Here is a 12055-nt window from a genome sequence, read left to right as displayed (position 1 = left end):
GTCCAGTGGTTAGGACTCGGTGCTTTCACTGCCAAGGGTTCAGGTTCAATCCCTGGTCGGGGAACTAAGATCCTATAAGCTGCGTGATGTAGCCAAAGGAAAAAAAAAAAGATACTGCAGGGCAGAAGGTGACGTACTGAGGCATGACTTAATCTGCCAGAGATAGAGAGGAAATAAGTAATTTAATAAAGTTCGGAAATGATGAAACAGTTATAATTAACAAGGTACTAAAAGTGTAGAAGCCCTTAACTAAATGACTTTGGAAGTAATGGTGTCGGTCTTCTCCCAGCCAAAAAACCACCCAAAGATGACGTTTCACCAGACCCACAGTTCAATCCGGGTTTTACCTGACAGCGGATCATAACATGGGTCACTTTAGACTTGCCGTCATTGCTCTCCCCTTTGTCATCTCCGGTTCGGACAGAGAGAACAAAATCTCCAGGGTGGCTCTGGCTCTCCCGCACAAGAAAGCTACCGTGTTTTCCTTTCTCGGTTAATAATTTCTCTGCTTCTTTCCCAGAGAGATGTCCATGAAACCACCTAAATTTTTTTAAATGAAAAATCAATTGAGTTCTGCCATGCGTTCACAACATTCTTTCACAAAACTACCGTACATAGTCACCTCTACTCAACACAATTAAAAACAGGCACGTTCCTCCAAGAGATTGATCCATTCCACATAAGACAGAATTTGCATCCCAAGCAGGCAGGAAAAATGACAATGGTTAGGATTCCGGGCTTTCACTGGCATGGCCCGGGTTCAGTCCCTGGTCAGGGAACTAAAATCCCACAGATTACGTGGTGCGGCCAAAAAAAAAAAAAAAAAGAATGACCATTAAACTCCTTAAATGAGCCCACAATCATTTGGAGGCAAATATCCTCAATCTTTCCTATTTTCTTTTAAATCCCCCATCTTTTAAAAAGGCAGTTTGTCATTTCTCCACTGCCAAACCCTAAAAGGACCAATTATTTAATTACAGTCATTTAAAGAAGTTATAATAGAGAGTTATGGTAGCGACAGAGAATCATTTGAATGTTTGCCCTTGCTTTGGCATGCAAACACTACATTAAAAAGGATCTTCATTATAAATTAGTTCAGGCATTCCAAGCTTTTCCAGATTTCCAATCTATACTTCAATAGCCTCCAAGTTTGCTGTCAACATCCTTGTACTATCCACTGGGTCATCATTTCAAATTTTAATGCACGTAAGACTTGGAGTAGAGGCAAGGGATTTTGCTAAAAATGTGAATTCCCATGCCTCACAATGAGAGATACCAATACACTAAGTCTGAATGGGGCCCAGCAAGCTGCATTTTTAACCAGCACACCAGAGTCCTAATGTAGGCCATCTGAGGTCAGACTGTGAAACAGTGCTACTCTAAGTTACTACAGAAAACATCTTAACATAGTCATATTAATAATGTGGCTTTTTCCCTCAGGATCTTGGTGAGGAAACAAGCATGATCACAGCACATACTGCTAATGGCTCAACACTAAAGGAATATACTTCGAGGTATTTTTCATCTACCCTCAACTGAACAGAGTAAAATTAAATAAACCGCACAGAATTGGCTGACAGCCTTTTGCTTAATAATTTGGCTGGAAAACAAATTATCAGCATAAAATACCAGTGACACGAAGGTATAAGTAGAAGAAACCTACTTGAAGACAGAAAATATTCAAACCTAATTAAGAGACCCTGATTTGGTACTGAGTCAGAGAGAAGAGACTGGGAATGCAGAAAACCAATAAAATTAATGCAAGTTAAGTCAAGCCCCAGCTTTCATCAGCTTAGTTCCAACACTGGGGAAAGATCTCTGAAATAATACGATTCCCTCTAATTAGGGTCATTCTCACACATTTGTGGATATAACATAAAAGAACTGATGAAAAATCTGACCGAGTCCTCTGCTTTCCCACTTCTGAGCTTAAACTGACATCTGTTGGTGGCATTGCTGAATAGCTGGTCAGAAGCTACTACAGGGAACTGCTATTTTGGTGTTCCCATTATCATTTGTTTTCCTCTCCTAACGCTCAAAGTTCGATAACACTCAAGGTCAATAATCTTAACATTATTGCATGTATCAAGTATATACAGGAATAGTCTGAGACTTCTGTAGAACGAGTGTAAGTAACACTGACTGAAGCTTTTGCTTCAGAAAGGTGGCCTTCAGAAAAGGCCACTCTGAGAATAATCTGATCCTATTACTCTTACTTTAGTAACACTTTTAAGATTACAGTTTGAGAAACAGAAGTCAAACCCCCATAATGCATTCACCTCACACCTATGGCGTGGGAGAGATGCAGACTCTGCAGTTACGAAAATGTAACTGACCTTTCAGAGGTAGGATCTGCACAGTTCAGAGGATATTTGAGCTCAATAACATCTCCATTCTTCTCTTTTAATTGCCCATGATGTTCCATGTAATACTGGACCAATTCAGCCAAAGTGGCAAACTTCTCCCCTCCATACAAGTCATAGTAATCACCAGTGTTCTGAATCTTGATGTGGGTGACAGCTCCATTTCTTCTAAAATAGTCCATTAGAAAAGTGGGGGTAAAAGACAAATAAAGAGCTACTAGTAAAAACGGATCTCATATTCGTTATCAGATTTCACCTAAACATTGAAACAAACCCAAGGAATGTGCAAGTTTACGCTTTTCCTAAACAAATGCAGTGAGTGAAATAACCAGTCAACCATTTCAACACAAAGGGCTCTGCGTATATTAAGTGACAATCATTTTTCTCATCAATTAATCAAGACAAATATCGCTAAAATTAAACGTACATTTACCTTATAATCCAGCAAACATACTCCTAGTATTTTGCCCCAAAGGAATGAAACTGCATGGCTACCAAAAGACTTGTACAAGAATATTCATTGCAGCCTTTTTGTAGTAGAAAAAAATTGAAAGGTCAAATATTTATGGCCAAAATGGATACACAAATACTCATACAATGAAATATCACACAGCAATTTAAATAAGAGAGAGGACCACTGATATATACAATCAACTTAGGTGAATCTCAAAAACATTACGTTAAGAGAAAGAAGCCAGACACAAAAGAATATATACTGTATGACTTCATTTATATGACGTTGTAGAATAAGCTAGTCAATGGGAATAGAAAAGAGAAGAGTGGTTGCCTCTTAGGGGGAGGGAGAATAGAAACCGGCACCAAGAAACTTTCTAGGGTGATAGAAATACTTAAGATTTTGATTGGAGCTCTGGTTGCATTGATAAACACATTTGTCAAAACTCATCTCAATATACACTTAAGATACTATATGTAATTGTATCTTTAAAAATCATTTTAAAGACATATAATTAACAGAGTTTCCCATGTGAGATAGCTAGTATGTCAACCCAATGAATTGACAACACTGACCAAAAGTTTCTAAAACTTGGTATTTTAGTTAGCCTAGGCAGTTTGATGATTTCCATTTGGTTTTCTGTACTATTAAGTACATCTCAAGGACACCCGTAATCATCTTTGTGGACCCAAGGGGTCTGGCAACCCCAAAATGGTAATCACTGACCTTTTTTTATTTTTTAGTCTGACCCTATAGTGTTATTGATGAAGCCTCTGTTAAATATAAACACAATTCTACTAAAGATAAAGGAAAATGGAAACGTAGGAAAGTAAGAAAAATTGTCCTACAATGTTAATAACAATATCTACTTCTAACTTTTGGTTACAATCTTTTCCAGTGGGTAAAAAAAGTACTCTGGGTCTCTCTCCTCCAGCTACACCTGATTCTATTTTAACACCTCAGCTTTCTGTCTCTAACCTTGACTTAACATATCACAAAAACAGATATTTCAGGTATGGACTATAAAGCAACATAGATGGATCTCAAAAACATGATACTGGGAATTCCCTGGCAGTCCAGTGGTTAGGACTCAGCGCTTTCACTGCAGGGGCCCAAGTTCAATCCCTGGTTGAGGAACTAAGATACCCCAAGCCACACAGCGCAGCCAAAAAAAACCATGATATTGCATGAAAGAAGCACAATGCAGAATGATATGCTCAGCATGTACCATTTGTGAAAATTTCAGAATGCACACAAGTAATATTATACATTATTCATGACACAGACCACAGACATACATATATATTATATTTTATTATTATATTACTTTTATGTTATATTACTTATTATATGTACTTTTAAAAAAAATTTATTTATTTTATTTATTTATTTTTGTCTGTGTTGGGTCTTCATTGCTGTGGGCGGGCCCTCTCCAGTTGCGGTGAGTGGGGGCCACTCTTTGCTGCAGTGCACGGGCCCCCCACCGCGGTGGCCTCTCCCGCCGCGGAGCAGGGGCTCCAGGCGTGCAGGCTTCAGCAGTTGCGGCACATGGGTCAGTAGTTGTGGCTCACGGGCCTAGTTGCCCCGCAGCATGCGGGATCCTCCCGGGCGAGGGCTGGAACCCAAGTCCCCTTCATTGGCAGGCGGACTCCCAACCACTGCACCACCAGGGAAGCCCTGTACTTTTTTTTTAATGAACTAGAAAGAAATACACCAAACTCAGAAAGTAGCTGTCTCTGTGGCAAAGAGAAGAACAGCAGGAAGGGTGGTGAAAAAAGGGAAATTTTGCTTTTTTTTTATATTTTATTTTGAAGGAAAAAATGACTGGCAATAAATACAATATGGGTAATTGGACATAATTTTTTGTATTTTTCTGTATTTTTTTTTCCTCAAAATTAAAAAAAGGGGATCTTCCTTGACTAACTAAGGCAACCTAATCATCAAATTTTTAGCATGGGCACATAACAAAAAGATTAGATCACTGTAGAAAACTAGAACAATAAACTTGTCATTTATGCATGCACACACACACACACACATGCATCTCAGTGTCTATAATATACATCATATACATAAGAAAACATATATAAAGTGAAACTTGGCAGTTTAAGAGTTGTTAAAAGCACTGATTCTAAGACAGTTCACCAAAAAGATATACAGATGACCTTTAACCTTATTAAAAGATGTTCAGCTTCAATCATAAGAGAAATTAAAATTCACTGAGATACCATTTCTCACCTATCAGGATGACGAAAGTGAAAAGCTTGACAACACTCAACTGGAAGCTGTGGAAAAACAGGGACCCTCAGACACTGTTGGTGAGAATGCAAAATGGTACAATCACTGTGGAGGGGAATTTGGAAAAACTATACTAATATATATTGACTCTCTGCCCCAGTCATCTCTCTCCCGGGAATTCACCTCTGAAGATACATTTCCAAAAGCACAAAACATATGCAAAATGTTATCATATTAAATGCAGTATTATTTATCATTGTAATATATTGGAAATAACTAAATTCCCATTTTTAGGAAATTGTATAAAGTTATATGCTATGCAGTTAATTTAAAAAATGATAAAGATCACTAAAAGATTTCTGTAAGTGAAAAAAGTAAACTACAAAGACATAGACTTAGTATTCCACTTCATGTGTGAAAAGAAACACAGAAGGATAAACCATAAATTAATAAAACTGGTTACCTACAGGGATGGAAATAAGGTACACAGGGTAGGGATAAGAATAAGGTTTGTCAGAATATACCTTTTTATACAGTTTGACTTTTAAATCTTGTAAATGTTTCACATATTCAAAAAATAAAATCAACAAGGATCAAAAAAATGAGTACAAAACCAAAAAACTGAATACAGAAAGAAAGAAATGACTCCAACTTTGCAGTAAGTTTGTAACTACACAGAAAATTAATTCCCGTAGCTTTTGAACACAGTACAGATTATACACCCTTAGTGGGATACATGCTGTGAACAGAAACACTGCAGAGAAATCATGAACTTTACTTAATGGGTTTGTAATTAGAAATGATAATGGTATAGTAATTCTGAAACTATCTTTGTATTAGAAGATTGGGCAAATGAGGTCATACATTGATGCTGCTGTGAAACACGGTTCTCTCTACAGAAGGGAAACACAAATACGGAATGGGAAAAGGTAAACTGGGCTGAACTAGAGCTATCAGACTCGTCTGATATATATTTATATATTTATTGATACTGATATATTTAAAATTTGGTTTTAAATATATAAGTATTTATTTCCCAGCTCTGTCTACTAAAAGGGCCTAAAAGCAATGACACTCCAGAAGATGGGGCAAACAGATATTTTGTGCTTCCTGATGTGAAATAAAGGGATGACTTCAAAATCCACTATTGAAATGACGAGAGAAATTTGAATATGGACTGTGTGTTAGATAACATTATGGAATCACTTAAAATTTCTTATATATAATCATGATATTGTAGTTATACAGGATGTCCTTGTTCATAGGTCATGCACACTGAAGTACTCAGAGGTAAAAATAAGCATCCTGACATCTGCAACTTATTTTCAAAAGGTTGGGGGAGGGGAGAGTATACACATACACACACACACTCAGAGAAAAAGAGCAAACATGGCAAAATGTTAACAGGTAAAGGGAATGTGGGTATTCACCGTACTCATCTTTTGACTTTCCTATAGGGCTGAAATTTCTCAAGATAAAAAGTTGAGGAAAAAGAAAAAAAAAAAAACCTCACCAGTTCTGTAGTCCCGGCTCTGCCACTTACTAGCTATGAAACCAGCTTTGTAAATTAACCTCTGTGCTTCAGCTTACTCACCCCTAACATGAAGATAATAGTGGCATTTATTCATAGGTTGTTGGAGAGATTAAATAAAATGATATGTGGAGAGTGCTTAGCAAGCTGGCCTGGAATATGTCAAGCCCTCAATAACGTCTGCTATCATCCTCCTCCTCAACATCATTGTTGTTATTATTATATAATCTCCATCCAAGCTCTTACAGGTCAAATGTCACTCAACTGTAGGTTAGAAGTCTGTACTAGGATAAGCCTGGGAAAATTCATGAAGGCTTCTGCCCTCTCCTTGTTGCAAAACGGAAGTAAAAGCCAACAACGTGAGCTCCTTGAGAAACTAATCGATACCAAAAAGGGACTTCCCAAATCCCGAAGGAGTCCTAAATAAATCCTCAGAACATGTTTTCCTTACTTCTTTATTTAAAAATAATAATAATAAAAGAAAATTCATAGAGCAGTTCAGTTCTGGCTCCTGGAATGAGCTAGAGTAAGGAGATTGAGTATATAAGAGAAAGTCAATTTCTAGAAAAACTCTCCCACATGTGTCCAAAGAAACATGTAATAGATGTTGCCAATACTGTTCAAAACAATTTTAAACAAACTAAAAACAACTCAGTGTCCAACAATAGGGGGTGGGATAAACTGTGGTATATGCACACCTTCGAATATTATATAGCCATTAAAGTTACTAATTAGATCTATATGTATCAGCACAGAACTCAAAAAAAATTTAAAGGTAGTCTCAGAATACGTACATTATAAAGCCATGGATATGAATTCTAAAAACACACAAACCAACCTCATATCATTCACACATAGCACAAATGCAGTACAAGTATAAAAACACGTTCAGGAAGGAGATATACCAACCTCTTGATGGTGGTTTCCTCTGAGGAAAGAGGGAGGGGAATGGGACTGGGCAGGGGAACAAACGGGACCACAACTTCCTCAGTGATGTTTTATTTCTTGAAAAAGAAAAGTGATCTGGAGAAACTCTTCTCCTTCTTTCTTTCTTTCTTTTTTCTTTTTAAATTAAAGTATAATTGATTTACAATGTCGTGTTAGTTTCAGGTGTCCAGCAAAGTGATTTAGTTATATACTTTTTCAGATTCTTTTCCCTTACAGGCTATTACAGGATATTGAGTATAGTTCCCTGTGCTATACAGTAGGCCTTTGTTGTTTATCTATTTTATATATAGTAGTGTGTACCTGTTCATCCCAAACTCCTAATTTATTCCCCCACCCCACTTTCCCCTTTGGTAACCATAAGCTTGTTTTCTACGTCTGTGAGGCTGTTTGAAGAAACTCTTAGAGAGTATTTGTCCCATTCTGTAATCAACAGATGGGAAAGGAAAAATGCAGGGAACAAGGATGGAGCCTTGTTTTGGATTGAAGCAGGATCGACCCAGGCTTTAAGAACTTGCTATGCTGTGCTCCAGCTCATCCTCAGTGGCCTCTCAAGGGAGAAAAAGCCCACCTTCAGGCCCCTTCTGCTGACTCCCCGAGCCTCTCACTCTCAGGAGGCCACATCCCGAACCCCACAGCAGGTCTGAATCACACCTGATCTGTGGGCCAGGGCACTGGCAAGGCCTCACCCACGGGGCAGCAGGCAGACCTTCAGGCTCTAAATGAGGGTCACAAGTTGTCCAAGTGTGGTCCTAACATTCCCCCCCTGGAAAACACTCTCAGGATTCTCTCTTTTTCTTGCAACTTACCTAACAGAAAGTGTAAAGTCTCCAGGGTTACTTTTACTGGGCCTTGCCAAAAAACTGCCATCAACTCCTCTTGTCAACAGTAGGTTTTCTGCCTCCACGCCAGTGATATTTGGGTGAAACCATCTTGAGAGAGAGAGAAATAGACCAATGAAAAACAAAGGACTCTGTCGGCACTACTTCCCACACCGTCACAGCTAAAATGCTTATTAGTAGAGTAGCAAATAAAAACACCAACCCAATCCCTTTCCCTTCCTCTCTTTGGTCACCGCCTCCTCCTTGTCTTCCCCGTGGTAGGAGCCTGGGATCCTGCTAGCACAGTAGATGGGGCTGGGGGCATGGTCAGTGGGATTGGGGCTGAGGTGGATGCTATTTATATAGGGTGGTGGGGAGGGCCTTAGCAATAAGGTAACATTTGATCAGACCTGGAAGAAATGAGGCAGCAATATGCAGCCATATAGGAAAGGAACATATCAGGCAGAGGGAGGAACAAGATCAAGGGCACGGGGGCAGACTGTATTTGACATGCTCAAGCACTCAAGAGGCCAGTATGCTTGGAGCAAAACACTTAAGGGACAGAGCAGTAGATGAGGCCAGAGAGGTAATGAAAAGCCTGATGATGCAGGGCCTCGGAGGACACTGTAAAAACTTCAGTTTTTATTTTTTGTGAAATGGGAAAGGACTAGAGGGTTTTAGGCAGAGGAGCAACGTGATCTGACTTATATTTTTAAAACATCTTCAAGCTATCGTGCAAGGGTAGAAGCACATAGATCAGTTAAATAAGCTATTGTGATAATCCAGGCAAGAGATGGTGGTACCAAGGACCAAAGTGGTGGAAGGAGTAGTGATAAACGGTCCAACTGGGAGTATTTTAAGGGTAGCCAACAGGATTTCCTAATCTATTACATATGAGATGGGAAAGAAAGAAAGGAGTAAGAACAACTCCTAGGTATCATGTCAGGGCAAGTGGAAGGTTGGCGGTACCACGTACGAGATGTGGAAAAAGGGTGGGGGGAGGAAAAATCAAGTGTTAGATTTGGTACGTGTTAAATCTTTTTTTTTTTTAATTTTTTATTTATTTTTGGCTGCGTTGGTACGCGCAGGCTTTCTCTAGCTGCGGCGAGTGGGGGCTGCTCTTTGTTGTGGTGCGTGGACTTCTCATTGCAGTGGCTTCTCTTGCTGTGGAGCACGGGCTCTAGGTGTGCAGGCTCAGTAGTTGTGGCGCACGGGGTTAGTAGCTCCGCGGCATGTGGCATCTTCCTGCACCAGGGCTCAAACCCATGTCTCCTGCATTGGCAGGCAGATTCTTAACTACTGCGCCACCAGGGAAGGAAGCCCTGGTACATGTTAAATATGAGATGCTTAATCATCTGAGTGTCTGGTACATATTAAGCACTAATAGTTAGATATTACTGACAATCATGACAATAACTATAAGATTGTTCTGACAAGAAATAATCAGAAAAGGCAAGAATCTAGACATAGTCTATCAACATTCCTGTTGTTTACATTAACTGAAATTTATTTTCTTTTTAATTTTTCCTATAGCAGTTTACTAGCATTTTTGGGGAAATCTAAACATCATTCTGATTATCCTAGAGAAAAATCACAGGGTTCAGATCAAAAGGAAAAAAATATTAGTTTGCTCTTTACTCCCTCTGAGAGCTTATCAGAAGATCGAGGCAGAATTTTACCCAGGGAAAACTCAACCTCAATTTATAAGATACCTATCATTCCAGCATCCAATACTTTTGCATACAGTATGATTACTAAACTATCCTTTTTTTTTTTTTTTAAATCTTGTCCACAGCTTCTTTAATCTATGGTTCCCACCTGAGTCCCCACAGTCCTAGGGAATCAAAAAGCAATAACAGAAGGCTTCCAGTTACTTTTAACTTTTCAAAAAGTATAGTGAAAATCTTATGTTAATCTTCAATTTGTCTACCTGTATAAGCTAGTTAAAATGTCAAATCTCTCTTGCTTTTGGCTATAAAACAATTATGTTACTTGGTGTGGTAGTCTGAAGCTGAGTGGCATATATGTTTTCTTCTACAACAAAAAGGGAAAACTAATTATTATATGATGAATACAGGTTACGAAACAATTCTCTTTAGAATATTGGGTTTATGGTTTAAAAAAAAAAAAAGAGGAGACCCCAGAAGTAAAAAAGCTGAGAATCGTTGGCATGTGGTGGCAAAGTTTTATGGGTAGGAGCACGGACTCTGGAACCAGACTACTTTGGTTCAGATCCCAGCTCTGTGTGATCCCAGGCTACTTATTTAAACTGTTAACTCATCTATAAAATGGGAATAGCAACAGCACTGTGTCACAGGGTGTTGAGAGGATAAAATGAGTTAATATTTATAAAGTGTCTATAACAGTGCCTGGACTTCAGGGTAGCCAAGGACAATGATGACTGCCTAAATTCACATCTTCCCACATATCCTTCAAAAACAATACAGAGGACTTCCCTGGCAGTCCAGTGGTTAAGACTCTACGCTTCCAATGCAGGGGGCGTGGGTTCAATCCCCATGCCACACAGTGTGGCCAGAATAAATAAATAAATAAATAAATAAATAAATAAAAAACTAACGGGAATTTTTTTTAAATATGGAATTTTTAAAAAAGAACAAGTAAAACCACACAATAACCTAACCATGCCCTCAACAAAAGTAGAAGACAGAGAATGCCCAAACTTCCAAATTACCTGTAAGTAAAAAAAGAAGACATACCAAATCTCAGTAGTGATCTCTCATCTTCTTACTGCAACCCTCTGTGCCAAGCCAAGGGCATTCTGAGAAAAACTGCATGTCAGAGAGAACAGGGGAGCTAGTGGCAGGCCTAAAATTGCTGTAAAAACACCTCCAGAAAGAGAAAGTCCACCCTAAGTGTGAAAATATTGAAAAAGTTTTCTTGTAGATCAGAGCCCTATTTATAGGAAAGGGGAATGATTTAAGGTGTAGTGTTAGAAATGCATGGTCTCTGGGGAAGAAAAAGGCAAAAAAGAGACAGGATCCATTTGGCAATTAGGTGACAACAAGGAAAGGAAGTAGAAGGAGGAAATTTATTTACCTGCAAACAAACAAACAAAAAACCCAGAGGACAAATAACCTCTCCCCTACCGCAAACACAAATAGATAAACAAATCCACTAAAAAAAAAAAAAAACCTGGACTTTTCTATACTGACAGAAGAAAATGCCATTGAATTAGGAACCTTCAAAATATTTAAGAGCCACAAAATAAATAGGAAAAAAGTATAAGTCTATATAAAGTTACTATAAAAAAGAAGAGTCACACATCAGTCAGCTTTTGAAAATTACCCCAGACAAACACCCATGATGCAGAAGAAAACTATGAGACAACACTCCAATCTGAATTAAATATACTCAAGACTTGGGGATATGAAAAAACACTCTGAATAAGAAATTTAAAAGTTAAAAACAGAAATGGACAGGGCTTCCCTGGTGGCACAGTGGTTGAGAGTCCGCCTGCCAATGCAGGGGACATGGGTTCGTGCCCTGGTCTGGGAAGATCCCACATGCCGCGGAGCAGCTGGGCCCGTGAGCCATGGCTGCTGGGCCTGCGCATCCGGAGCCTGTGCTCCGCAACGGGAGAAGCCACAACAGTGAGAGGCCCGCGTACCACAAAAAAAAAAAAAAAAAACAGAAGTGGACAAAAAGTAGGAAAAAATGAAGAGGGAGTTGATCAAACTCACAA

General features: G+C 38.9%; 1 protein-coding gene across 2 annotated transcripts in view; it reads right to left on the bottom strand.

The window, feature by feature from the left end:
• The window catches only part of PTPN11 (protein tyrosine phosphatase non-receptor type 11), a 78354-nt gene that overhangs the window by 51813 nt on the left and 14486 nt on the right, over positions 1-12055 (bottom strand). For both annotated transcript variants that reach the window (XM_079943500.1, XM_079943501.1), the window contains exons 2-4: positions 8341-8463; positions 2337-2531; positions 348-540 (exon numbers count right to left, since the gene is read on the bottom strand). In XM_079943500.1, coding sequence (XP_079799626.1) covers positions 348-540; positions 2337-2531; positions 8341-8463 — 511 coding nt within the window. The remainder of the gene's footprint in view (positions 1-347; positions 541-2336; positions 2532-8340; positions 8464-12055) is intronic.

This window comes from Stenella coeruleoalba, assembly GCF_951394435.1.
Source record: "Stenella coeruleoalba genome assembly, chromosome: 14".
NCBI classification, from domain to species: Eukaryota; Metazoa; Chordata; class Mammalia; order Artiodactyla; family Delphinidae; genus Stenella; species Stenella coeruleoalba.
The sequence above is the reverse complement of the archived record's forward strand: the minus strand, read 5'-3'. Positions and strand labels throughout refer to the sequence as shown.